The 27342-nt window shown below is 53.8% G+C and overlaps 1 protein-coding gene across 3 annotated transcripts in view; it reads right to left on the reverse strand.

Moving 5' to 3' along the window:
• Window positions 1–4089: 4089 nt before the first annotated feature.
• INCENP (inner centromere protein) overlaps window positions 4090–27342 on the reverse strand; it is a 35299-nt gene continuing 12046 nt past the window's right edge. For all 3 annotated transcript variants that reach the window (XM_056801614.1, XM_056801613.1, XM_007497704.3), the window contains exons 5-18: window positions 17762–17813; window positions 16423–16465; window positions 16163–16271; window positions 14613–14664; window positions 13957–14077; window positions 13735–13869; window positions 10408–10517; window positions 9934–10051; window positions 9678–9800; window positions 8533–8714; window positions 5972–6050; window positions 5656–5784; window positions 4735–4885; window positions 4090–4598 (exon numbers count right to left, since the gene is read on the reverse strand). In XM_056801614.1, coding sequence (XP_056657592.1) covers window positions 4384–4598; window positions 4735–4885; window positions 5656–5784; window positions 5972–6050; window positions 8533–8714; window positions 9678–9800; window positions 9934–10051; window positions 10408–10517; window positions 13735–13869; window positions 13957–14077; window positions 14613–14664; window positions 16163–16271; window positions 16423–16465; window positions 17762–17813 — 1619 coding nt within the window. In that variant the 3' untranslated portion in view covers window positions 4090–4383. The remainder of the gene's footprint in view (window positions 4599–4734; window positions 4886–5655; window positions 5785–5971; window positions 6051–8532; window positions 8715–9677; window positions 9801–9933; window positions 10052–10407; window positions 10518–13734; window positions 13870–13956; window positions 14078–14612; window positions 14665–16162; window positions 16272–16422; window positions 16466–17761; window positions 17814–27342) is intronic.

A 27342-nucleotide genomic window follows, 5' to 3' on the forward strand; every position in this document is an offset into this window, starting at 1 on the left:
GGGTGAAGGAGTAGCACTCATTACAGTAGGAGAATGGAGTCCCAAATCCACCAATGTGTTTATGACTGAACCACGTCCGATTCTTGGTTATTGAGCATAAAATAGGCAAAACCAAAGCCAGAGGTTCTGTGAGTCTGCCCAGGGTTTGCCCCCACCCACAAATGACAAATTCCAATGTAGTCTCCTTGCCTGGGAAGATCAGACCAGACTGGGCATGGACAACAGGTATTAACTGCCAGCCCTGACAAGCATCCAGTGTAGGGTGAGAACTCCGAGACTCAGAAAGGAGATGCATAGCCGAGCATTATGGCTGCTGCTCTGGACACAGTCCAAGTGGAAGGCCTTTATGGGGAGTGGAGAGACATTATCATACTGGGACTAATTATTAAATATATAAGGTTCATTCTGTTTCTAAAAATTCTATTCCCCATGGCCCTTAACTGCTCTGGTATTCTATATTGGGTCTCCTAAGCCCCTTGCCAGGTCTAGTATCCTATGTTCTAAGGTCCCTTTTAACCATCCAATTTTACATTTCTCGTTCTTAGTACTAAAGTAACTCCTCTCACTCAGTTTTATGACAACATAATTTGGTCCACAGTTAGGGGACAAGAAAGGAAACCTCTCCTGTGTACAGGGCTTATCCTGGGCACTTTCTCCATTGGAAAGACCCTGGTTGAAGAGGTTTCCCACATTGCCCAGGTAGTTTTCCTTAAAAAAGAATTTGATCTGCCATTTCATGGCATACTTGGAAGTGAGAATCTTCTGAGACTTGAGAATACTGTGGGAGAGGGGTTCCTGCCCAATAACTTCAGTGGGACCTGGGGGAAGTAGGGGTGGGGGGAAGCTATGGTTCTGATCTTGGGGAGCTAGAGCATTCAGAACAGGGACCTGGAGCATCTTGGAAGCAGTGGGACTGGACTAGGCACTGGAATTTGGACCTTAAGAAAGAATGTACTAATCCAACAGTTCCTGCAAAACTACCCAAATACAATGAGAGCAAGTGGGCTATAGTCCTCAACCCTGGGCCTTCCCCTTTCCTCAGATTGCTTACTGAACCAACCTCAGTGATGTACAAATCTGTAATTCCTTCTTTTATTTCTTCCTTTCCTGTCCCAATCTATTGGAGAAGAGATGTGTGATGGGGAGAGGGAGAAGAGCAATGGCTCAGTCAATAACCATTTATTAGATGCCTACTATGCGCCAGTCACTAGGTTAAATGCTGAGGACACAAAAAGAAAAAAAAGGCAAGACTGGACAAAGCACCTTCTTTAGAGTTTTGATATTCCAAATTTCTTCTCTATGATTTCTATTTTGCTGTCAAATGTTGTTTGGGGAGTTTGCCATTAATTAACTTCATTTTCACAAGTCAAAACAGTCTCTGAAATTTAAATCAACCATCTGAGTTTTATGAAGAAGGTTGGGCCAAGAGAGCATGTCTTGGGATGGGGGCTCATGAACAGTGCATATTCTGAGATATAGATTGAGCCTAACAGCTGCACCATATGCCAGGATATGAAGGGAGGCAGTAGTCTCAAAGTGCTCACGTGCCCCCTCTGGTGGAAACCTTTGGGAAAGCTGGAGCTCAGACCAGGAGGACCAGCCAGTCAAGCACGCTAGCATCCCTGCTGGGGCGCCATCTGCAGATCTGAAGAGAAAACCATTTTTGCCTTCATCCCAGGATCAATTCTAAGACAGAAGAATGGCCAGGACTGGCCATTTGGGGATAATTGACTCAATTAAGGGCAGTTTTCTTTTTTGTCATCTCCTTGAAGAGACTGGTGATAGGACCAGTAGTGGGCTGATGAATGTTATATTTAACAACTGACCCTCCAAAAAATTTTCTGCATGACACATTTTTAAACTTAATCTCTGTTAGCTTTTTCTCAAATTATTAAATCTAGAAATCAACCAAAAAAATGATTCCCTGATTGCAATCATCTGACAATTTAGGGGTGTAAATATTCACACTGAAATTTTGTAACTTCTATATGTCATTATCATATATTCTGTGATGGCATGTTACATATATGTTTCTATATTATTCTAATCAGTTCTCCTGAACTGATTGAGCTGGCTCCAGCCTGTCCCTGGCAATGACTCGTCCTTCTCCAGTGAGAAAGAATCTAGATATCCACTGAAGGGAGGAGAGCCCCTTCTTTACTCCATGAGTGAGGGGAGCCATCCCGGAGGAAACAAGATTGTTACTCAGCTCTTTGGTAGCATTAACCAAAACTTTCTGTTGACCTATTATGATTTTCCCCCCTTGTTAAACATTGATGCTGTCTGAACTATACAAACTGTATGAAATAGCCTAGGGAAGGGCAGTTTGGGGAGTTAAAGGAGGGAGGGTTTGGCTAATCTATATTGGCTTTGGCGCCACAGTGGAGCATCTTTGTTCTTTCTGTTAGCCTGTCTTGTCATAGAATTTGGTTCAAGGGGAAAATCTACGTGCTAAAGTGCGATCCAGAGGATTTCCATTTATGGACTCATTTCTCTCCGTCTCTTTGGATCTGGGTCCACTCTATAAGGAGCAAAAGATGAAATGACCGAGGAAACAAAGGTACGGTCTTCTCAACATATTGACTGAGCCGTGCGTGGCAAGTGCCCAACAAATCGGGACCCACTACAGCCCTCAGCTTAGAGCTGGACCCCAAATACAGGAAGAGACAGTCTTAAAGGAAACAATACATTAGGTAATGGGAAGTCAAATCAGAGGAAAGATGAGGAGGGAGAGAATGAACGGGTGCGATTTCCTGAAGTCAGAAACTCCTCCCCAAAGATCTGTAAACCGTCAAAGGAACAGGGAAACAACCAATTGATCGTTTTCAGGGAGGACAAAAGGGTTGCACGAGGTGGACAATTATGAGAAAACTTGCATCGGTCTCAGGCTCTGTTTCTGGTCGAGTCACTAGGCAACAGCTGCGGGTGCTCCGGTTGCCCCGTCACGAGGGGCTGGGCTCACACAAAGCAGCAGCAGTAGCAGCTTCTCCCAAGGCTCCCAACGGGATAATTTCCTCTCAAGTCGGACGTTGGACTAGAGCCATACTGGAGGAGAAAGGAACTGAGAGTAGCTCCAGAATCGAGTCACAAGGAGTCGGCATCCCTCAATTAATCTTCTCACAATTGGTGATCACCAGCGATCGGCATCCAGAGCTCCAGGATGCGGGTCCTTCAGGCTTATAACGGTGTGAAGGCAAAGCTTTGGTCCTTCCATTTATGTGGCCTCTCAGGTTCACATCCATCTTCCTCCCTTCGGAGAAGCACACCATCTGGGGCTCGTGAAGTCAGAGGTGAGGCTCACTGGACTCACTTCCAGTCTCGGCTCTGCTTTCCCGTTCTGTTGCCAGATCTTGTTGATTCTACTTCTCATCTCTCACCAACATGTCCTTCCTACCTGCCACCCTGCGACATGCTCTTTGGTCTCCCTGCCTCAATTCACCCCCCTTTCCAGTCTATCCTCTACTAAGCTGTCAAATGATCTTTCCTAAAGTGTAAATTCTATCATGGTATCCCTTGCTATATAAACTACCTATGTCCATGCAGTCACGGACACCACCGCTGCTCCCCGCCGAACAGTGCGCACACACCCAAGCCAAAGAACTATGGGCGATGGAATGAAGACCGAAGAGAACCCGCATCTGCAAGGGACCCCTCAACCCCTCCTGGGCCATGCTGGCTCTGAGGCCCAGATTGGGAGGAACCTGAGAATGCGGAGCACAGATGATAGGGGACCCCAAGATGGAATGTCAGAGCTGGGGGAGGATTGGGGACCCCAAGACAGAACATCAGAGCTGGGGAGGATCGAGGAGACCAGGATGGGAAATGTCAGAGCCGGGGGAGGATCGAGGAGACCAGGACAGAATGTCAGAGCTGGGGGGACACGGAAAGGCAGAGCCAGACGGGCCCTCAGATCAGGGGCCATTGGGTCAAAAAGTTGCCTAAGACCTGTCTGCTGTGGTCCGGCTGCTCCTGAGGAAGGGGGTCCCCTTCGGCCCCGTTTCCCTCAGCTGCCACCAGGCTCCCCCTGCCACTTCTGAGGGAGCAGGCCGGGCTCGTGGAGGTGCCCCAATAGTAAGAATGCACAGCACGCCACAGAGAATACATTTTATTGATCTGCCCTTAAAATATGGGGCTCGATGTCCTCTCAAATTAGCTGCCTGCTATGTACAAGCCGGGTGCCGCCAGTTCTCCAGGGGGGCTGTGACCGTCGCTCCCCCACGGCATTTCGGGGTTTCAGTCTCTGCTGACCCCAGGCCCGGCACCCACTGCGGTCAGGCAGCCCCAGCTCGAGAGGCCTCTGGCTCCCCTTGGCTAAAAAACCCCATTTCTTAAAGAAAACACAGCGTCCAGTCAGGAGAGCGGCAGGCCCGGCCCCAGGCAGCCTCAAGGCTTCTTCAGGCAGTAGGAGGTGCCAATGAAGGGCCGGCTGCCCGGGAGCGGGGGCGAGTGCCAGACGGCCGAGCTGGTGCGCTTGTGGTAGCGCGGTTTGCTTTTGTTGAAGATGTCCTCGAGCCGCGGGCTGAGGATGGTCCCGAAGAGCTGGTCGATGTCGGGGGGGTTGTAGTACTGGCGGATGACGGCCTGGCTCAGCTGGGACCCTGCGGTGGGAGTCGGGGGTCACACGCGTCCCCCCAGACCCCGACGTCCCCTCTCTGCCGCCCCCACCCCAGCCTCAACCCTTCGCTGAGCCGCAGCCCCTCATCCAGGACGGCCAGAGGCGGCCCCGACCCTTACCGTTGGCCCAGGCGGGAATGGGCTTCCGGGGCTGCGTCTCGTCGTCCGTGGAGTCGTCGCTGTTCAAGTCCATCCCATAGTTGTCCGGATTGATCTTGGGGCCCCCCCGGGGGCCCTGCGGGGTCATTTCATATGAATTGCAAACCGGAGACTTAAGAGGAAACAAGACACTGTCACCCCCATCACCACTGTCACCCCCGTCATCGCTGTCACCCCCATCATCGCTGTCACCCTGACACCCCCGTCATCGCTGTCACCCCGACACCCCCATCATCGCTGTCACCCTGACACCCCCGTCATCGCTGTCACCCCCATCATCGCTGTCACCCCGACACCCCCGTCATCGCTGTCACCCCCATCATCGCTGTCACCCTGACACCCCCGTCATCGCTGTCACCCCGACACCCCCATCATCGCTGTCACCCTGACACCCCCGTCATCGCTGTCACCCCCATCATCGCTGTCACCCCGACACCCCCGTCATCGCTGTCACCCCCATCATCGCTGTCACCCCCGTCATCGCTGTCACCCCGACACCCCCGTCATCGCTGTCACCCCCATCACCGCTGTCACCCCCATCATCGCTGTCACCCCCGACATCACTGTCACCCCCGTCACCGCTGTCACCCCGACACCGTGCAGGGAAGCCCCCTGGGTCTGGAGAGGCCACACGTGCGGGCCCAATCGATGAGGCTCGCAGGGGCTCGGAGGGCCTCCGCCGCGCGCTAAGGCCGGGCTCTAGTTTACGAGTCCCCCCGAGCCTCGCCCCTCAGAGGAGCGTCGGCCCCGCGGGGGCTCAGGGGGGAACCGAGGCTTGGGGCTGGGAGTGGCTCCTGGATCCCTGGAGCCGGGCCGGGCTAGGCCTGGCTTGTGGCCTCTACGGCCTCCGGGACCTGCCCTCTGGGCCCTGCATGGCCTCACCTGCACGTCCACCGTCACGTTCAGAAGCTTGTTAGTGGCAGTGGCAGTGGCAGTGGCAGCAGCGGCGGCGGCGGCAGCAGCCTCCCTGGCCTTCCTCTCCTGCTCCTGCTCCTGGCGCTGACGCTCCTCCTGGGGCCGACACGGCGTGTGTGAACCGGGAAGGTGGCAGACGCCCATCTGAGGCCCCCCACCCAGCTCCCACGACCCTAGAGACAGCCCATGGCCGGGCCCGGCCTCTGCTCGGGCCAGGCAGGCTGAGGTGGGGGGAGGGGCCCACCCTCAGGCCCGGCCCAGCCGTGCAAGCACAGAGCCTCACCTTCTTCCTCTTCTCCTCCAGCTCCCGCTGCAACCGCTCCTTCTGCAGCCGCAGGGCTCTCTCCTTCTCGAGCCGCTCCCTGGAAGCCAAGAGCCCGAGCTGTCGCCAGCAGGCAGGGGGCCGAGTCCCACTCGCTTGGCTCCCGTGCCTGACAGGCCGCTCTCTACCTGCTGGCAGGGTCAGGAAGGAAGCCCAAGGACCAGAGCGGGGGCGGGGCGCGGCACAATTCTGCCCTGCACTGTAAACCTTAAAATTTCTTAGACTTGTGAGTGTTGGAAATTTCACCATTGGAATGTGAACCCCATTGGCAAGGGAGGTTCCTCCTCCTCCCTTCTTAAGATTACTTTAGGACAGAAACCTTTTGCTGAACAATGGAAAGGGCTGCAGCCTAGATCAAAACTTAATTATTCCAATCTCCACCCTACTCAGGGTAACAGGATTTAGGAAGGGCTGTAGCAAAGGATCAAGATTTAATTATTTGAGAATATGACCTTCAACAGACATGTGCAAAGCCACAGACCTCTGGGCGGTCCTGGGTTAAGCTAGAGCCACCACTGGCACAGGGAAGACATGGACAGTGATTGGTAGATGTGAGAACTGAGAGGAGGGAACTGAGATGGTTTCCTTAAAGATAGCAGGGTCTGAGGACTGAGAGGGTTGGTTGGAGAGTTTTTGCTCTGAGAAGCTTGCTCTAAAGGAAGCTGAAGGTGGAGGCCCCTGAGACTGTTTCTCCATTTTGGTCATGTGAGTGATAGGGACTGATCTCTTTTCTTTGCCTCAGCTATCTAAGGGCTTGGGCCTTTTGGCCCAGCCTAAACAGAAGGGGTATTTAAGCCCTATTCCCTTCTCTCCCCTTTCTCTCTCCCTCTCTCTATCTCTAATACCTTTCTTCCTCCTGTTTGTAATTAAACTCCATAAAAGGTTGACTGCTGACTTGAGTTTTCATTTAGGAATTACATAGCTGAATTCCTTGGCGACCTTAAATTAATATATATCAGTCTTTTAAAGTGATTTCCTTGTCACAGCACACAGGAGGGCGACGGGCTAAACCACGTTTTCTGTTCTACCACCCCCCCCCACCCCGAGACTTTCTCAACATGCTTCCAGCAGAGGAGAGGCCAAGTCCGGGCCCCGGGGCCGCCCCCCATGCACGCGGCCCCTCGCGCCCAGATCCCTTCCACTGCGGTCCCCCATCAGCCCGCTCCGGGCCTCTGGAGAGCACTTGGAGTTTCAGAGAACCAACGGGCCGGCACAGGCACTACCAGAGAGGCGCACACAGACACGTGACTCCCCACCTCCCAGGCCGCCCATCCCAAACCAAGCCGGAGGCAGGCCGCCGCCGCCTCCCCTCTCCCCTGCTCAGAGGCTCCCCTCCCGAACGCTACAGGGCCGTCCGGGAGGTCAGCCTGAAAACCAAGAAGGATCACCCTGCTGGGAACACAGGCCTCAGTGACCGAGAAGAGACCCAGCAAGGCAGGCACAAGCCGCGCTGACGGGCGTGGGCTAGAACGCAGGCTCTGCGCTCATCCGTCTGCCGCGGACGGGACAGCCGGAGAGGCCGGGCCACCACTGCGGGCCACCTGCCTCCGGCCCTGCAATAAGCGGCAGAACAAGGACGGCGACGACGGGCCAAGCGGTGAGCACAGGCTAGCGTTTCCCTGCATGCTTCGCCAAGAACGCGCGTGCCGGAGCACCCCAAACAAGCGCCCCAAAGGGAACAGCAAACCAAAAAGATCTGCCCGCTCCTCTAGTGAGCGTCAGACGCTCCGGAGCCGAGGCAGCAGAAAGGGTCCGCAGCCTCCCGGAGGCAAAGAGGCCAGGGAAGACTTGGAAGCGCGTACTGTCTGTGCCCAAGAGCCAAAGCAAAAACTGGCGGGGCAAGGGCTGATCAGCTGGGAACCCTGGGGGTCAGGGATCCTTTGTGTACCACCAGAAACAGCGAAGGACGGAGGACTATGGAAACGGGTGCCGCAGGACCCCGCTGTGAAAACCCACTCAAACTGGTCGCCCTCTGGGAAGGCGACAGAAGGTGTATTGCAAAAGTAACTATTTCTTAGAAAATGTTTCTGCCTAAAATTAGAAAAAAGGGTCCAAAAAGGGAAACAACAAACGAAATACTTTGGGCTCGTCACTTCCCCTTTCACTTGCGAGACGGAGGGCCAGGAAGGAGGAAAGTGCCACCCCCTCTCCCCTGGGAAGAATTCAATGGGAGGAGGGACGGGAACGCGTCTTAAAACTCACTTTTAGAAAATATAAAATAAAAATAAAGACTTGCTTGTGTTCTAAGTAACTTGTGTGCGCCTCGGTTTCCTGATCTGAAGATGGGGATAACATCTACAAGTGCCTGCCTCTCAGAACTGTCTCACACTCACTTGCATCAGCTCTATTACACACACGCACGCACGCACACACACATACACACACACGCGCACACACGCACACACACACACACACACACACGCACGCACCAATCAGGCCGCTGGAGGCAAGCACCAGGAGTCATCTCTCCATCTGTCCAAGCCTCCTCCTGCTCTGGGGGGACCTTTGCGGCCTGCCCTCACCTCTCAGCCTGCAGCCTCTCTTGCTCCCTCTTTCTCTCCAGCTCTCTCTCAAGGGCCAGCTGTTGCTCACGCTGCTTCTGCTGTTCCATGAACCTCCTGGCCTCGGCCAATTTCCGTAGCCTCTCCTGCTCCTCCTCCTTCTTTCTCTGTAGCTGCTCCTGGTATCTCCGCTCTTCCTCCTCCTGGAGAGCAGGAAAGAAAGAGCTCAGGGGCCTTCCACCAGTCAGGGAGGGCAGGTTAGGCTTGGGCTGAAATGGGCAGAGCAGAGCAATGCTCTCAGCAAAGACAGGCAACATGGCTCAGTGGAAAGAGAGTCAGACCGAGAGGTAGGAGGACCTCAGTCACTTCCTAGCTAGGTGACCCTGGGCAAGTCACTTAACTCCCACTGCCTAGCCCTCACCACTCTTTTGCCTAGGATTGATTCTAAGAGGGAAGAAAGGACTTAAAAAACAACAACAATAATAATAATAATAATAAAACCAGACAAAGGGCTGGTCTGGGTCTAACTCTACCCTGAGCAGGCACTTACTGGGCTAAATTCCCCCAGGCTCAGTTTCCCCCTCTGAAAAACGAGGGAGTTGCTCTCAGCGGCCTCAAACCCTAATTCTAAATCAGTGATTCCATTGCATTCTGGAGATGAACAGGCTACCCACATGAATTCCACAAGGGACAAGGCAAACTGGCCACAGGTCTGGCTGTGGAATGAATCTTTTAGACTGAGGAAAGCCTGGGCTTCGATGCCCAGAAAGGCACAGGCCGGGGAGGAAGACCTCCCGTCCCAGGGTGAAGAAACCAAGAGTCTCTCAATCCCGCCCCGCGTGGCAGGGTTGGGGCCCCGGGGCCGAGGAAGCCGATGTTGAGAAGAGCATTTCTATGCTCTCGACCAGCTTATCTCCCCTGCTCTTTAGAACAATTCTGGAAGCAGATGGCATTTTACTGAAGAGAAAACTGAGGCAGACAGTAGTTCAGTGATTTGCCCAGGGTGGCATGGCTATTGAATGTTGAGGCTAGATCTGAACTCGGGTCTTCCTGACTCGAGGTCCAGCAGCGCTCCTGCTGCCCCATGCGGACAAGGCTGACAAGGTAGCCCTCGGTGCCTGGTGCTCCCAGCCCTCTGTCCATCTGTCCAGCCTTCTTCCTCTTACCTGCTGGAGCCTCTTCTGCCTTCTGATTTCTTCCTCCTGCTTTCGCCTCGTCTCTGCCTCCTCCAGCTTTTTGGCCGCTGCCTTCTTCCTGGCCTTTTCCTCCGCCAGTCGCTCCTCCTTTGCCTGGGGAACCCCGGCCAAGCCCCCCGTCAGGTTGGGACAGGACTCAGAAAGGGAACCCCAGCCACCCTGGTGAGGAGGAGACACCGTAGCCCATCCCTTCCATGCCTCCCGAGGGGCCCCGGCCACTGCTGACCTTCTCGTTCTTCTCTAGCTGGGCCAGCTTCTGCTCAATGCGCTTCTTCTTCTCTATTTCCAGCTGTTCCGCCCGCTCCCGGGCCTGCAGAACCTTCCGAAGGCGCTCTTCCCGTTTCCTGGGGCCACAGGAAGCAAAGGGCAGGTCACCAGGTGTGGGGCCCTCCCCCCTTCTCTTGTCTCCTCCAGAGGCCCACACTGACTGCTACAGGTGGGCGGGATGGGCACAGATCTCTGGAACACTGACAATATAATACAAGGAGGCAGGCCTGTGCCAGCCGGGGGCAGGCGGGCATTCCCATCTCCTCCTCCAGAGGAGCTCATTGACTCCTGAGGAAGGGGCAGGATGGGGCAAGGCTGAGGGGAACACACCTTTAGAGAGGGGTAAACTGACACTATATTGCAGGGAGGTAGGGCCAGGTCAGTTGCAGGGAGGCGGGGCCAGGCCAGGGGGCGGGGCCAGGCAGAAACTCACAATTTCACCTCCTCCAGACGCCTGCGCTTGTCCTCCTCTACCTTCTGCTTCCTCAGCAGCTCAGCCTCCTCCTTCTTCTTTAGGTTTTCCAGCCGCTGCCGCTCCTTCTCCTGTGGGCACGAAGGGCCAGGCCATGGGTGGGGGCCTGGGCAGGCCGGCTCCCAGAGGTCTGGCTGGCCAATGTGGGCTGCCTCGGCCCCTAATTCCCTGCCCTGAGACCCCTTGTCCCGTCTCTGGGCAGCACTCCAGGCTTGGGGCTGCTCTCATCCCCCTTAGCTTCTGTCCAGGGGCTCAGTGGGCCCCTGATTCCAAGTGGGGGAGAGAACCCCCTCCATCTCGAGGTGAGGCCCAGATGGGATAAGGCTGGACCAAGGCCACACATGCCCGATGCATTAGGCCCAGGAGTTGGGGGCTGTAACCAAATGGTCCATGCCAGTGAACAATTCAGCTTGCCAGCCCGAGAAGGAAGCAGCCCCAGTGCTGGGCCAGGAGGCAGCTGGGACCCAGAAGCTCTCACACCGGCAGGGCTGTGGTCCTGGCCATTCTGAGGAAGGCCAGCAGACAATCTGCCCTCGGAAAGCTGGCGTAAAGAACCCCAGGAGAAGAGAGAAGAGCAGAGGTCCCAGTCCTGGGATGGCGGTCGCTCTCTGCTTGGCCTCAGAGGGCATGGGGCCAGAGAACCTCTGGCTCTGAGAATTCCCCTGCATTCCGTAGGAGCTGGGCCCCTCCAGTCAGCACAGAGGAAGGGGAGGCTTTCCACAAGGACACCAACTTCCTAAAGTCCCCAGAGCTTCCAGAGGGGGCAAAAAGCAAGCCTCCAAGTGGGCTGCTGCTCCCAAGGGGGATTTCCCTCCCCAGGTGGATCTTCTCCATTTCTCTGATGAAAAACTTCCTCTGGGAAGGACTGTGGCCCTGGGAGCTTAACCAGCCTCCACCAAGCTGGAGGCCGGCCCTGCCTGGTCTGCTGGGGATTCCTTTCTCCCCCAGGTCCAAGTTTAAGGATCCCAGAACACCATAACTGTGAGAGCTCACGTGAGAAGAGTTTGATGGACTGTCATGGACAATGGGGAAAAGCTGGCTTGCCTTGATCCTGCTGGCATCTGGCCAGAGTGGAGAAAAGCAGGAAGGGCTCAATGCTTTAAAGAAATCTGATAAGTGGGAGAACAGCTTTGGATGGAGCACTGGCAAGGCTGTTCTTTTCTTGTTAAAAAAAATTCTGGAGTACCCGACTTTGCCAAAATCTATTCTAAAAAGCCTTCAAATTTAGACTACAAAAATGGGGGGAAGTGATTTGCTTTCTACAAGAGGAGGAAGGAGGGGGTCATCAATGTGGAACCTCTCTTCACCAGTATGTATCAAGGACAATTCTCCAATAGTCTCAGAAAGCTGCCTGGGCACTGGGGTTCACGTGATCTGCCCAAGTCCTATCGGATGAGGCTTGTGCTCAGGGCTTCCTCTACTGCCCATTCTGGGTGTCCTGGAAAATAGGAGGAGGACCCCTGAAGGGCCAGCTCCATGCAAATCAACAACATCTAGAGAACTCCTCTGACCCACCCCCATCCCGAAGCAGAGGGCGTGGGGCAAATGGCCTCCTCTACAAAGCTGAGGCCTTCAGACACTGAGGGATGCTCTTATGCCCGCTCCGATGTCCAAGCGTGAAGTCCGGTGGGTTGTGATAGGCACAAGGCTCTCCTCGGAGCAGACTCAGGTCGCCCCTAGCCATGACTACCAGCCTGCTCCTCCCAAGGCACCACTGCAGAGAATCCCCAGTTCCCAGAGGGAGGAAAAGCCAGCTTCTTTGGACTCCTTTAGTCAGTCACCTGTGGGTGCCCCCTGGAGGAACAGTCCAAGGTAGAATCAGCTCTCTCCTCTGGGGTATTGGGGAACTGGCCAATAAGGCCAGTAGGAAGCTCACCCAAGAGCCCAGGGGAAGCTGCTCATGCCAGGCCCCAAGAGAGCGAACTTCCAGCCTCAGGCTGCAGGGATCCGCTTCCCTGGGGGTGCTGCCTGCAACCCAAGCACAAAGCAGCAGAGACAGCTGGCCGCCCGCCCTCACACCCCCACCCCCCCCACCCGCCCCCTGGGCTCTCTCCCCAGTCATGACTACAAAGAGACTAGTCAAACCTTCCTGATTCCCAGAGGCTGCCAACATTCATTATGCCATTTTGGGCCCAAGATGCCAATTCCAATTGAATTTCTTTTTTTTAAAAAACAACAAAAACACCCTTGCCTTCTGGCTTAGAATTGGTAGTAGCTGTTGGTTCCAAAGCAGAAGAGTGGTAAGGGCTAGGCAATGGGAGTTAGGTGACTCACACAGGGTCACCCAGCTAGGAAGTGTCTGAAGCCAGATTTGAACCCAGGTCTCCACCCCTGAGGCGCCCAGCTGCCCAACTGAATTCCAATACCAGGTTCCCTTTGCCTTCATCATCCCGAGTGGGTCTCAGGGGCTCCACGCCAATCTCATTGCAATAAAGAAGAGCAACTTAAAAGTGGTCTCCCCAGAAGGTCCCACAGAATGAATGCCAGCTGGCACCTGGGGGTGACTACCGAGGAGCTCAGACTCTGGGAATTAGGAACGTCCCTTGAACACACACACGGCTTCTACCAACGCGAGACGACTAGGCCAGCTCTAAGATCCTAAAGGGAGGCGCTGTCGGTCACCGGCCCAGCCGCGGTCCGGGAGGAAGGGGGCGGCCGGGGCCAACTGGAGTCTTTCTCGGGGAGCCCGGGTTGGAGGGAGGGGGCGGGCTAGGGCTGCGGTCACCGACAGGGCCGGGGCGTCCCGGGCATCTCGCCTCCGCGGAGCCCACCCAGAGTTAGTGCTTTCCCGAGTGGTTCTGGCTGCCCGGGGAGGCGGTGGTTCAGTAGGGACGCGGGGCGCGGGGCTATGGCACTAGGGCGGGGAATGGGTTACTTACGACAAAACTGCCCTGTGGGGAGGAGAAAGGGGAAGGCTGGCATCAACGCCTTTGGCTGCAGGCAGCCCCCTGGCGCCCACCGCCCACCCCTCACAGCCTGCCCGTACACACACGTACGCAGGCAGGCATATGTGCACACACACGCTCCTAAGCGACCCGCCCAAAGGCCTGCAACCCTGACGCTGAGGGAGGGTCTTCCGGTCGCCCCTCACTCCTGCCCCTGCTGCTGAGCGGAGCAGGCCGGGCTCCCTCGCTCGCTCCAGGCCGCTGAACGTGAAGCTGGGCTTCAGGAGGGCTGAGAGAGCCCATGCCCAGGCCCCAGGCTTCCGGCTCGCGGCTCCGGGGAGGCTGCCAGAGGCTTCCTTCCCGCGGAGCATCCCTCCCGGTCTCCCTTGGCCCGGCCGCTGACCTTGGCGTCCATGTGGATCGGAGTGTTGCGTTTGATGAACGACTTCATGACGCTGGTGCGGCCGGCGGAGGTCGGAGTCATAAGCATCTGGTTCTTCTGGACTGTGTGCAGGAAGGTCCGCAGGGGCCTCACCACCTGCCGGGGGAAGGAGAGAAGGATGGAGGCCGGGCACCGTGACGGCACAGCCGCCGGCATCCTGGGAGAGCGCGCCCCCCACCTTACCTTGCTGGGCGGGCAGACGGGGGACGGAGTCTTGTTTCTGGGAGGAGTGAGCGCCTCGTCTTCCAGGTGATCCCCATTCTCATCGAGCTCACTCACAGCCTGCTTATAGCTCCTCTTACGCCTGCGACGGACAGAAGAAACAAGTGCCCATGGGAGCCTGTGCAGGGATGACAACAGCCCCCTCCTCCCCAGCTCAGCGTGGACCCAATAGGGGGCACCCCCGGCCTCTCCAGGCTCTGCTCCCCCAGGCCTGGGGGAGAACCAATGAGACGGTCTCCGCCTGTCCTCCTGGAGCTGACCATCTAGGGACAGGCTGACAATAAAGTTATTTCGGCCTGGGTGAAAGGGAACGGCAGGCCGGGAGCCCGAGCGTGCCGAGAGATGCGGAATCTTTGTGTCCCCCTCTCTCGCCTCCAAGGTCCCTTTTCCTGGGAGGCTCAGCTGGTCCTTGGATGTAGGAAGGCTTCCTCTCTGGGGGCCTAGTCTGAGCCCCCCAAGGCCAGGCCCCCAGGAGGCCCGTTACACGTTCGGTTCACTGAACGTCACGCTCTCTGGGCCTCTGACCACCATCCACCGCGGGTCGCCCAGGTCCTGCCCCAGAATCCTACCAGTCATCTCCCCAACGTCTGCTCCCCTGCCCCCAGCAGTCCTCGTACCTGACGCTCTGTGGCGGCTCCCTGGGCTCTTCCACTTGCTCTGTTTTGGACTCTGGTGGGGGGGAATAACTATGAGTGAGTCTGTGGGTGGAGGCTGGGACTGTGATCTCCTCACATCCTCTCACCCCCCCTGGAGGCACCAATGGACAAGGATCCCTGGGCCCATTTTTCAGAGGAAGAACGTTGAGGATTCAGAGAGGTCAAGGGGCCAAAGATTCGGAACCAGTACAATCGCCTCCCAAAGGTGACTCGGCCAAAGTTACACAAGTGGAATGTATGAGGCTTGGGGGGGGGGGGGGGGGGGCAAGCCAGGCCCCTCAATGCCAGAATTGTCTCGCCAGTTCTATCCTCCTCCTGCTGAAGGGCGTTGGCCAAGGGGGGCCCAGGCAGGAATAACATCTCAAAGCGAGGTGCTCTGACTCCCAACTTCAGGCCTTTCCATTGGATCAAACCGGCCACTTTTGCCTGGAACAAAGCAGCCAGGTCGCCCCCCTTGATGGCCACCAGGAGATGCTACTGTTTTCCCAGGAAGGACAAGAGGCCCTGAGGTCTACCAGAGGGTTCCACAATCCAGGCATCATGGGAAGGAAGTCCCAGGCTGCCAAGGGATCCCCCAGCCCTACCCCAACCTGTCTGCCAGCTGGCAGTAAGCAGGAGGGTGGAGCCCAGCTCAGCTCAGTCCCCAAAAGGCAATCGAGGCATCGGGTCATCTCTCTGGACTCAATCGGGGCTAAGCCCTGGGCTGCTCCACCTGTGGCTGCTGGTCCAGTTGCCATCCAAACAGACCTCTCTTAAACAGCATCCCTGCCCTCCTTCTTCCCTCCCTCCCCTCTTTCCTTGGCTCCTTTGGCCCAGGAACCCTTTCGGGCCCAGCCTCCACCTCGCAGGCCATGCCGCCAGGGCTGGCTGCTCCGGCCCTCTCTGGCTTCAGGCTGCCATGACTGCTGCCCTCCTTGCTATCCTGCCCGACACCATGCTCACCTCAGACCACGACTGGCGGCCGTGCCGAAGCAGCAAGTGAGAGCCAGGCCCGGGGCCGCTCCCTGAAGGGACAAGTCCTGCGTGGTCAAGCCTGGCGGACTGGAGTCCCAGAACTCAGGCCTGTCTCGCCAGAGATATCCGCTCTGACAACCCTGATTTTATTCTGCTTTTTAACCCTCACTTTCTGACTGAGAATCAATTCTAAGTATGGGCTCCAAGGCAGAAGAGCAGCCAGGGCTAGGCAATGGGGGTTAAGTGACTTGCCCAGGCTCACGTAGCTGGAAGGTGTCAGGCCATATTTGAACCCGGGACCCTGGGTCACCAGGCCTGCTGCTCTGTCCACTGAGCCGCCCAGCTGCCCCGATGACCTTTATAGTAAAACTGAGGAGAACAAGGAGGCCCGGAGCAATGACTGCTCCTTTGGCAGGGGCGGGGGTTGGGGGGTCCAAGGCATTCAGGGGGTATCTGAAGTTACCAGCACAGTAAACTGCAAAGTCCCCAAGACCACCAAGTCTCTGGACACGAGTTCTGCCTTTTTACGCTCCATCACCCCAGGGAGAAGGCCTTACCGCTGTCGCCATTTCCTTGGCTTCCAGACTCTGGCCGGGCCTTTGGGGTGCTGATGGCAATCTTGTTAGCATTCCGCGGGCGCAGCGTCCTCCTGGTGCCCTCGGACGCCTGCGGGCAAGGGCAGAAGATCAGATTCGTCCTGGTGCAGGCCCGGAGCCTCTCCCGCCTCCCAGGTGTGGAGCTCCCTTCCCCAGGAGACAGCAGCGCCAGGCCTGGGGCACAGGGTGAGGGAATGACCGCGGGGCGCCCCTTTGCCTACCTCCTGCTCAGCTTCCTTCGCACACTCCGTGTCCTCTTCAGAGCTGAAAGGAAACGGAGGAAAAGCCTGAGAAACGACCGTGTGGCCCCCAGCCCCCAGGCGGGGGGAGCTCTAGGAGGGTCACAGCTTCCCATCACCAGGAAGCTCCATTGTCTCTACCCAGGCAGAGCTCACCCCCCATGCCCCGGGCCAGGGGCAAGAGGAAAGGGAGGACCCCTACGCCGAGGCACGGGGATGGGCAGCGGCGTGGCCCACGGGGCTGGACCAGGGAGGACCCCGAGTTTGGCTTTTAGCCTGGAGGCGGCAGAGGAGCGATGCCGGCACCTCCCTGGGAGGCTGGCCCTGTCCACCACCAAGCAGAGGGACTGTGCCTGTCTGGGACAGCCTCCATCCACGCCCGAACAAGCAGGAAAGCCTTAGGGGACAGGCTCTTGTCCTATGTTGCCAGGCACTGCCAGAAACTGTGGGGGAGCAGGAAAGGCATGGGTCCAGGACTCCAGGGACCCGAGTTCAAGTCCAAGACGTGCTGCCTCTGGGCTATTCATGCTCTACTCCCCTTAAGCCTTGGTCTCCTTCTCGTAAAGTAAGGGAGTTCCTAGGATGATCAAGGCCTTGGTGCTCACAGGGACCCTGGAGGATGAGGATGGAGGCCCAGATACACTACAAGCCTCTCCCAAGGTCCCAGACACCCAGAAACAGAGCCAACGACACCAGGCCCAGGACCGACTCTAACCCCCTCCAAATCTACACTTCGAGCCTTGGGGGGCCTTTCTTTGGTCAGGCTCAAGGGGGCCACTACTCCCCGAGTACCTCTGGGCAGCCACGTCCGCTCTGGAAGGTAGAACCCCATAAAGGGGAGACGGGATTCCTCCCAGAGGCCAAGCTCCCGGCACTATTCATTTCGCCCACTTGGGGGGGACAGGGGTGCGTTTCAGCGATGAGGGAAGGCTTCAGAGGGGCCAGGGAAGGGCCCAGGAGCATGAGACCCCTGTGGAAAGCCGCCCGCCTCCCTCCCTGGGTTCCAGAGGCTGGGATCTTAGCGGCCTTGCGTTTCCCACACCACCTCTCCTCAACAAGGCATGTCAGGATGGACAATTAACCAGGGAAGGGGTCGTGCTGGGGCAGTGAGCCGCGGCCACAAGTCCATGCTCTCTCTCGGCTCTGATGCAGTCTGTGGTGGGCATGTCCAGAGAGGCCGATGGGCCCTCAGCTACTCCAGCGAGCTCTGGAACGGCTGGTGACGCCTTTCTGCCCCCAAGCCTAGAGGACCTCAGGAGGAGGGGGGACCCCGTATCTGTCCCCAGAGCACGGCGTGTGGACAAAGGCGTCTGTGCCTCACCTGGCTTTCCCAGGCACGTCCACCTTCAAAAGCCTCTCCAGGTAGCTGTGGCCTGAAAGGAAGAACCAACACAAAGCCAACAGTCAGAGAACAGCAGAGGGTCCCGCAAAGGGCCCCGCGAGGGTCCTGAAAGACGTTTCTTCACTCCTACTTGACTCTGACCAAGTTATCCCACCTCCTCTGAACCTCAGTTTCCCCATCTGTAAAGTGGAGATAATACAGGTGACACTGGGAGGGTCCAATGAGATTTGCATGTAAAGCATCCTAAAGGTTGATAGGAAGAGTTTATTAGTCATCATCCCAATTCTCACTCCATCAAGTCCGGCAGCCTCTGCGGCCTTGGACAGCAGGGATCCAGGGAGCCGCTCCCCACCCCGGGGGTCATGATCCATTCTCCATGCTAGCCTCTGGGAGCTCTTGTGGAGAGAGCCCTGCTTTGGAAAGGAACCAGGTGAAAACTCCCGATCCACCTGACTTGGCTGGGGAAGCTTGGGCAAGGCCCCTCCTAACGATGGGACTGCCTAAATCCTGGCTCTTAAACAGAGGAAGATGGCATCCTTGATAGGTGGGTCACAAACCTCCTCTTCTTCTACCTTAGGACCAATACTAAGTATTGATTCTAAGACACAAGAGCAGTAAGGACTACGTATTTGAGGTTAAGTGACTTGTCCAGGGTGACACAACTAAGAAATATCTAAAACCAGATTTGAACCCAGGCCCTCCCGACTTCAAGCCCGATACCTATCCACCGTGCCACTTAGCTGCTCCAGGACAGGGCCCACTTCACCCTAACCAGTGAGCTGTGAATACTTGGCTGTCTGGGCCAAAAAGGGGAGAACATAGACTGAGGCAATCCTAAAGGTCCCTCTTGGACCTCTGACTCCTCTGACACCAGATCGCAAGGGCCAAAGGCCATGAGGAGTCACAGGCAGACCCGAGCCTACTGCCAACTTAGGGGAAGGAAGATCCACAGAAGAAGATGCAGGAGCTTTTCAAACTTGGCATGTTTTGAATGTAAGCTCCCCCAGGACAAGGCAATGAAAAGGAAGAAACTTGGAAAGGCAAAGCAAGAGAACCCCAGCTAGGATCCTAGATTTCAAGCTGGGAGGACCCTCCGACACTGTGCCCTAGACTATTCCCCCTGCCTCTCCTTAGGGCCTAGACATAGCTGGGGCCTTAAAGTCCATTTAGCCTTCCCATTTTAGAGATGGAAAAACAAAGGTCTGCAAGGGACACAGCCCAGGCCTCTCTACTTTCTTTTGCTATTTCTCTCAAATCGCGGACTTACTTGCTCAGCTCTAGAAATCCAGAAACTGGAAGGGATCAACTTGATGCCTCTCACCTCAACCCCAACCTCCACAGGGCTGCAGAAAAGCCTCCTAGTCAATAGAGGAAGCTCCCTTGGCAATAGAGGAAGCTCCCTTGGCCTGCAGACCCTTCCGGAAACGGAATATGAAAGGAAGTAGTTTAGGCTTTGCTTTTACTGAATGTCTCACTCCAGGGAGTTTTTGCTCTGGGGCTACATCTTCCGCACTACACTGGGCCAAGGCCAAGAACACCAGGGGTCTGGGTGCCCCCAGTCGGATATGCTCCCCCTACCTCCTTCTCCTGCTCTCTCCAATGCCATGAGTGCTCAAATAGGGAGTTCCTACCCACACCGCAGAGGCCCAACCCTAATCCCCAGATTTCCAAGAGCCTCGAAACATGCGCCTCATGGCTTCCTCTCTGCCATGTTCTGGACAAAGAAGCACTGAGGGAAGAGTCAAGCAGACCCAGGAATAACCCTCCACATGCTATTAAAGCCACCCTGGTTCTTAACATCTGCTCCTAAAAGCACTTTATTGCGAGGAGGACTTGCCCAGCTCGGTCAGGCCATCAGCATCTAATTCCTAACAACGGGCTTGGTGGCATACCTCTGCCAGCTTTCTGACCTCAGGCCTCTCCAATGAGAGGGAGTGGCATGAGCCCCGAGAATCTCCAAGGGTCCTTCTAAGCCAGCTCAGGATGCTCCTGAAACACGCTACGGCTTTCGACTTGGCCCCTTTGAAGTCAAGAATGAGAGGTGCCATCTCTGTAGCCTGAGCCCAGGGTTCAGAAATGAGGGGAGGGGAGGAGGGCACTCTAAGGAGGACCCACAAGAGGACATGGGCACAAGTCCTCTGCCACCTGCCTTGAAAGTTCCTTCTGGCTCTTTAAGCCAAAACCCATGAGACTCCCACTAGCCCCAAGGGAACCTACAAAGTCAGCAGGTGTACCAGGTGGTCCTGGTCAGCCAGTGGAGGAAGGGGCCAGCCTGGGAGCCTGCGCCAAAAACCTTGCCTTTCATTCTGATTTCTAACAGCCATGCTTGCGCTCACTCAGAGAAAATCCATCAGGACAGCTCCTTCTCCAGGGGGCTAAATCTGGGAATGAAGTCAAAAGGGAGACCACGACTAGCTCTTGTGCCCTCCCCTGTGGCTTCGCCCCGACCACAGCTATGATGATTGCAGTAGGGGTCCTGCTCTCCCAGCGCTAACTGGGCTGCTTCCCCCAAGAACACCCCAGAAAGGAGGAGAGACAGCCAGCTGATTCCACCTAGCACAAGACACTAAACAGGCATCCCCTGCAAAGGCTCCTTTTATCTCCACTATGTACTCAGAGAGGCCAACATGGGCAGTGGAATGGACTCGAAACTGGAGGCGAAGAGAGTGGGGTTCAGATCTTGGCTCTCATGGGTCTAAGTTGTGTGACTTGTCTGAGAATCAGTTCCTTCATCAGTAAAATGGGCCTAACAATGGCATGCCCTGGAGGACTCTTACACCACTGACAGGATGGCTGCGACCTTTCCCCAGCTCCTAGAGGTAAGCTCCTTGAGGACAGGGATGGTTTCATGTTGTATCTCTATCCTCAGCACCTGGCAGAGCTCACAGCAGGTGTTTAATAAATGTTTGTTGGCTTGGACTGAATCATAGCTGAGCACCACTGAAGGCTTCCTTGTCTGGACCTATGATTGCCCCAGGGGCAGTGTGGGAAAGCAGCGTGGGCTGAAGAGCTGCCTGACCCCAAACCCAACCATGCTCTCTTAGAGAAGCCTCTAAGGTCCCCAGGGGAAAAAGCAAAAGCCTAGCTCCCACATCTGTGTGTCACAGACAGAATCTGAACGTGGGCCCTTCCAGCTCCAAGGCTAGCCTAACCTGCTTTGCTACAGCACATAATTCACATTTCTACAGCTCCTCAGTAAGTGTAAAGTGCTCTCCCCCACGATCCTGTGAGCTATGTCAGATGAGAGGACTAAGGCCTAGACGTCAACCCAAATCTCTCCTGAATGCCCTCCTGCCTGTGCCAGAGGGCAGGGGCTGCCTGCTCTGCGCCATCTCTCCCTTCACTCTCTGATGACTTATTCCACGCACCTCCCAGTTTCTGCCACAGGCAACAATGAGTGAGAGTTCTTGTGGCCTGGGTTCTCTTTAAGTCTTTTACTGATTTTTTTTTTGCTTTCTCTGTTCCTTTAAAAAAAAACAACCTTTATAATTATAGATGGTTTTCAGGGAAGGAGTAAGAGACACAGGGAAGTTTAAGAAATGTAAAAATAAGGGAAAAAATCAACAAAAAGTAACACTAAATGGTCACCAGGAAGTTTTTGAATCTAAAATATGATATTTGCTGGGACTGGGGCAAACAAAGTGAAGTGACTTGCCAGGAAGTATCTAAGGCTGGAATTTGAGTCTTTTAAGTCTCGGGTTCCTCATCTGTAAAATGGGCATAAGAAGAGCCCCTACCTGCCAGGGCTGTTGTGAGGATCAAAGGACATAATCTGTGTCACGGACCCATCAAACAAGGGGTTCTGTAAAGATCAGTGGCTCTCATTCACATTATTCTCCAACCCTAATCTGGGGAGGGTAGAGCCCCTACTTCCCAGGAGGCCCATCTGTCTGTACCACTACTAGACAGCTCCCCTCACAAGCCCAAACCCAGGAATCAGATCCTCTTCTCAGAAAACCCTCAACAGGGTCTCCTCGGGCCTAGTTTTGGCCAATCGCCTTACAATCAGCTGATGCAGGAGGCCAACGCCAGGCCCAACAAAAGGAGTCAACCAAGGGAAAGAAGCCCTGCTCAGGAGAATGCAGTGCCTCATTTGGGGAGGAGCTGAGGGGCCTGAGCACTTTCCAGGGTAAACCCATTCCGGCCACCAAGCACATGGGCAATGCTTCCTTTCTATGTCTACAGCATCTCCTCAGGTCACTTTCTCTCTACGCAGGCAGAACCACCTGGTGATGAACTGGCCTGGTGCCCTGGTCTTTCTGCCCTTCTCCAAATCAGCCTCCACATGGACCATTTTCCTAAAGCCACAGATCTGACTACGTCACCCCACTGTACTTACTAAACTCTAGTGGACCCCCAGAAAAAGCTTTTGTTCTAGACCCCTAAGGCAATCTTCTGGACAAGTCTATGGATTTCTTAGAATGCTTTTAAAAGAACAAAATACATAAAATTACAAAAGAAACTAATGATATTGAATTATACTTAAGACAAAATATATTTGTTTAAAACTCCACGGGCACCAGATGAAGAAGTCCTGCTTTAGGAACAACAACAAGCCCTTCTGTATGGCCGTTAAAGCGTGTCCCACACGACCCAAGAAGAGCCATCGACGTCCACTTTATATTTAATCTTCACAAGCTTGCTGCTTTATCCCGATTAAGCATTTGCATTCATGTGTCTCCTTTCATGTTTGGATGCCCAGAGGCTGCAGGCTGCTGGTGTGACCAAATTATCTGAAAACATTTCTGAGTGGCATCATGAGAGGTGAGCTAAGAAAAGGATTTTCCTTCCTCCCTTAGCAATTGGAGGAATAAGAGAGAAGGCACGGAAAGCACCAAGAGTACCACAGTATGAAAAAGTACTACTGGGGGCAGCTGGGTAGCTCAGTGTGTTGAGAGCCAGGCCTAGAGACGGGAGGTCCTAGGTTCAAATCTGTCCTCAGACACTTCCCAGTTGTGTGACCCTGGGCAAGTCACTTGACCCCCATTGCCTAGCCCTTACCACTCTTCTGCCTTGGAGCCAATACACAGTATTGACTCCAAGACGGAAGGTGAGGGTTTTTTAGAAAGAAAGAAAGAAAGAAAGAAAGAAAGAAAGAAAGAGAGAGAGAGAGAGAGAGAGAGAGAGAGAGAGAGAGAGAGAGAAGAAAGAAAGAGAGAAAGAAAGAAAGAAAGAAAGAAAGAAAGAAAGAAAGAAAGAAAGAAAGAAAGAAAGAAAGAAAGAAAGAAAGAAAGAAAGAAAGAAAGAAAGAAAGAAAGAAAGAAAGAAAGAAAGAAAGAAAGAAAGAAAGAAAGAAAGAAAGAGTACTACTGTGAGATCTGGGACAATGATGACAAATTATATTTGACAAACCCCAGGGAAGGAAATTTTATCTGAATTACTGAATTCTACCCCCCCATATTTTATTTAGTAGAAGCAGGAAAAATATAAACTTAAGTATTTCAGAGAATCAGACTAGACTACGTGTCACCTTGTCTCTGAAATGGTCTTTTGGTAAGGTAGGAAAAGTTTGAGCCAAATCTGGGAATCATCCATAATTTCAAGAAGTTTAGGGAGGGGGCAGCTGGGTAGCTCAGTGGATGCAGAGCCAGACCTAGAGACTGGAGGTCCTGGGTTCCAATCTGGCCTCAGACACTTCCCAGCTGTGTGACCCTGGGCAAGTCACTTGACCCCCATTGCCTAACCCCGACCACTCTTCTGCCTTGGAGCCAATACACACTACTGACTCCAAGAGGGAAGGGAAGGGCTTAAAAAAGAAGAAGTTGAGGGAGAGGGTGGTTTCCAATGGAAGTAGTCTGGGAAGTGTGTGTTTTCAGTAATGGCTTTTATAATTTGTTCTATGTTTGATCTCTTTTTGCTTTAAGCTTTTAACTTGATCCTAGTAAGGCCTTAAGTTTCTGTGTGTGGTTGTCAACCGAGGTTTGAAGGGTCAACCTATAGAGCTCATCTGACAGATAGGAGGATTCAGCTAAATCAAATTTTTAATTAATTCTGTTGAATACAATTCTGAGCTTGTTGACTGTTGGAAAGCACAGAAGAAACCTACTGAGCAAGTTCTGACTGGCAGATGCTGTTATATGTCACTGTGTATAATTTTAACCTCAAAAGTTGTCTGGCAGGAGCCAGCCCTAAGTACTGTTTACATTCCCAAATGATTTAGCTAACACAGAACCTTTCAGAAACGCCTGTTCTCCTCAAATCTAAGTTCGGGTGAAATCAAAGATTCCGTTATTAGAAAATAGTTCCTTTCCCCGAGCCCAGCTGGAAGTCAGGCTGCCAATGCTGGTGGCGCACCTTTCTGTCTCATGTGCAAGGGAAAAAAGATTGTCCTCTGCAGAGGGCCAAGTTACCTTGATTCTCATTTGTCATATAGAGGGGAAACAAAACTGTCAACCACGTGACATAACAACTAACGATGTTACACTTTCTGTATATGAAATCATTATTTAAATAACTTATTTTTCTCCACTGATGCTCTTAAACAATCTAAGTAGCTGTAAGGCACCAGTACCGATACATTCTTGCAATTGGCTTCAGCCCAAGAAAGCAGTGAATTGTTTTGTAAAAAGTTATTGTGCCGTTTCATTTAGCCAAAAAAAAAGGGGACAAAAGGGTTTCCCTGTGTATCAAAACAGGCCTATAATTATATCATTTCTGTTGATAGAAAAAAAAGGAAACAAATTTCTTCAACTGGGGGAAAAAATGCTCGTCCCAGCCTGGCTCCTTCTTACTCCGCAGTCTTCTAAGCCATCTGACAAACTCAAATAGAAACAGATCCCTGACCAAGGTACCAAAACGAGAGAAAAAGGATAAATGTTGGAGGGAATCCGGAAAAGTTGGGATGCTGATGCACTATTGGTGGAATTTTGAACTGGTCCAACCAGAGTCATCGGACTCCATATACCCTCTATGGACCAGTATTCAGTCTATTTCCCCGGTGATCAAGGTGTTCTAAAAGACGAGTAACCGCCCTTTGTGGTGGCAGCGAGTGCCCATCCACTGGGGAATGGCTGAATAAGCTGGGCGACACAACTGTGCTGGAATACCACCATGACAAAGAAACGCGAGCATGTCGTTTTGGGAAGACTTACATGAAATAATGGAAAGGTAGACGAGCAGAACCGAGAGAACGGCGGCGGCGGTAACGACAATATGGTTTGAAGAGTAACTGTGAGCAACGACTAAGCTATGCAGTCCCACCAACATTCAACTCAACTCTGAAGGACTTCAGTGGGAAGAGCCCTTCCACCCCCAGAGAAAGAGCCGACAGGCGGAAGTTGTGTCGTCTGGTCCCGCATGTCGATCTCGCGGGCCGACCTTGACTGGTGCAGCGCTGGGAGGGATGGAGGAAGGCAACCCAAGCTCACAAGCTAACCAATAAATAAACGAGAGGAAACAGATCCCTGCAGGCCACACGCAGACTGAGAACGCCATGCGTGCACATGATCGACGTTGGGGTGTGCTTCATTTATCCTAATTGCGCCTGACTCTATTTGGGGCTAAACGTGGGGGGCTCGCAAGGCGAGTCTGACTCCTCTGCTGCCATCCATGCCCCACTCCCCAGGCTGGCCACGAGTGTCTATCTTTAGGTCTCACACAAGAAAGACCCCAGCCCCGCTGCCAGCTGCCCAAGGCCTGGGACACGCTCCCTTCCTCCTCCGCTCCCACCCCAGCGGCCCGTATATATTGATGTCTATGACTTAGGTACTGTCTCGCCCACCAGTGGAAGTCTCTCAAGGGCAGCGGCGACTTGCAAGATGTGGGCTCTCTGATCTCTAGGTGACAGCCAGTGCTCGGCAGTGTCTGGCCCAAGAAAGAGCTTCCTAAATGCTGGCTGATAGACTGGCTGGTTGGGTGCCAGCTCAGACAGGCCAGCCTATGGGACACCCCAGGGAGGCCCTGAGATTTTGTCCTACAATGGGACCGTCCCTTCTCCACCTTTCTCTCTTCTTCAGAGCCCAGCTGTGCCATCACCTTAGTTAACACTCTTCCTTGAAAGAGATAAGAGTGCAGTCACAGAACTGGGTCATTATTATTAAGTCATGTCTGACTATTCATGACCCCCATTTCCTTCTCCAGTTCATTTGACAGATGAATAAACTGAGGCAAACAGGGTGAAGTAACTCCCAGGGTCACACGGCTAGTGTCTAAGGCCAGATTTAAACTCACAAAGATGAATCTTCCCAACTCAGGCCAGGTGCTCTATCCACTGCACCACCTGGTGCTCATGGAGCTGAAACTCGGGTTCAAACCCTGGCTCTGTCATTCACTCCCCGTATGACTCAGGCCATACGTAAGCCCCCATCTGTTGAGCAAAGGGATGGCCTGGAGGGGCTCTGGGATCTCTTTCCTGTTCTGAGTCTATGATCCTTGAGGCTCCCCTCCATCTTCACAACCATGGCACCACGGGATCCTTTCACGAGTCTATCCCACATCTTCAGGATTAAGGCAAGAAGGTAAAAGGCTGGAAAGCCAGAGAAGACTGGGCTTCAATCCTGCTTCATACATCTCCTAGCTGTATGACCCTTGACAACTAGGCCCTTCCCCACTCCAGGCCTCAGTTTCTCCCTCTGTAAAATGAGGGGGCTAGGAACTAAGACAGCAGATATGGGGCGGTCACACAGCTGAACATTCCCCTCTGACAACTTTAAAACAACATCTAAATAAAATTTTGGAGCAGCAGAGCCAACGAAAGGTCAGAGTGATATCTTTCTGGCCTAAGAAAATAAGAGGTTGGCAGAAGCCGTCCGTGACACCAGAGTAGAGGTCTGTTCAGAGCCCACATACACCGAAGCAACAATGGCAGCTTCAGAAGCTCTCAGCCCAGAGAAGGTGTGGGGTTCAGATAACTGGTGAGAAAAAGTGATTACAGGGGACCCTTTGCTGGCACTGGGTACAACTGGCACTAACTCCCCATGGTCACTTTATTGCCCATTGCAGTTGTAGGTCACAGTTCCAGGGTGGAGAGAAGGTTTGGGAGTTGATAGCAAGGGAGCAGGGGCTCTGGTCACAGCTCCAAAGGAAAGAGAACATGGGTACTTGCAGCTGCAAAGATAAGACCAGGTAAAGACCAGAGTGCAGCCCAGGAGAGCACTGACCCTGCCTCTCCCAGGATCATAACCACCTTGGAAGCACGCAAAACTTGCAGACCCCCAGAACTAGCTCTGAAAACAGCTGCACAAAAAAAACCTGAAGCCTGCAAGGCACAGGGCCTCCCAACTTTAATATAACATTCAGTGAAGAAACAGACTGGGAAAATGAGCACATAACATCGACAAAAAACCTTCACCAAAGAAAACTATAACAAGTGGCAGGGAAGACCAAAATATAAATGCAAAAGAAGACAACAATGTAAAAACTGATATGAAAAAAAGCTCAAAGAAAAATGCGAATTGGATCCAAACCCAAAGAGAATGCCTGAGTTTAAAAGAGAGAAATAGTGGAAAATTGAGAAATGAAATGAAAGTGAGGCAAGAAAATGAAACAGTACGGAAAAGAGGTACCAAAAAAATACTGAAGAAAACAACTTAAAAAACAGAATTGGCCAAGTGGAAAAAGCA

Source organism: Monodelphis domestica, chromosome 6 (assembly GCF_027887165.1).
Source record: "Monodelphis domestica isolate mMonDom1 chromosome 6, mMonDom1.pri, whole genome shotgun sequence".
Classification (NCBI taxonomy): domain Eukaryota; kingdom Metazoa; phylum Chordata; class Mammalia; order Didelphimorphia; family Didelphidae; genus Monodelphis; species Monodelphis domestica.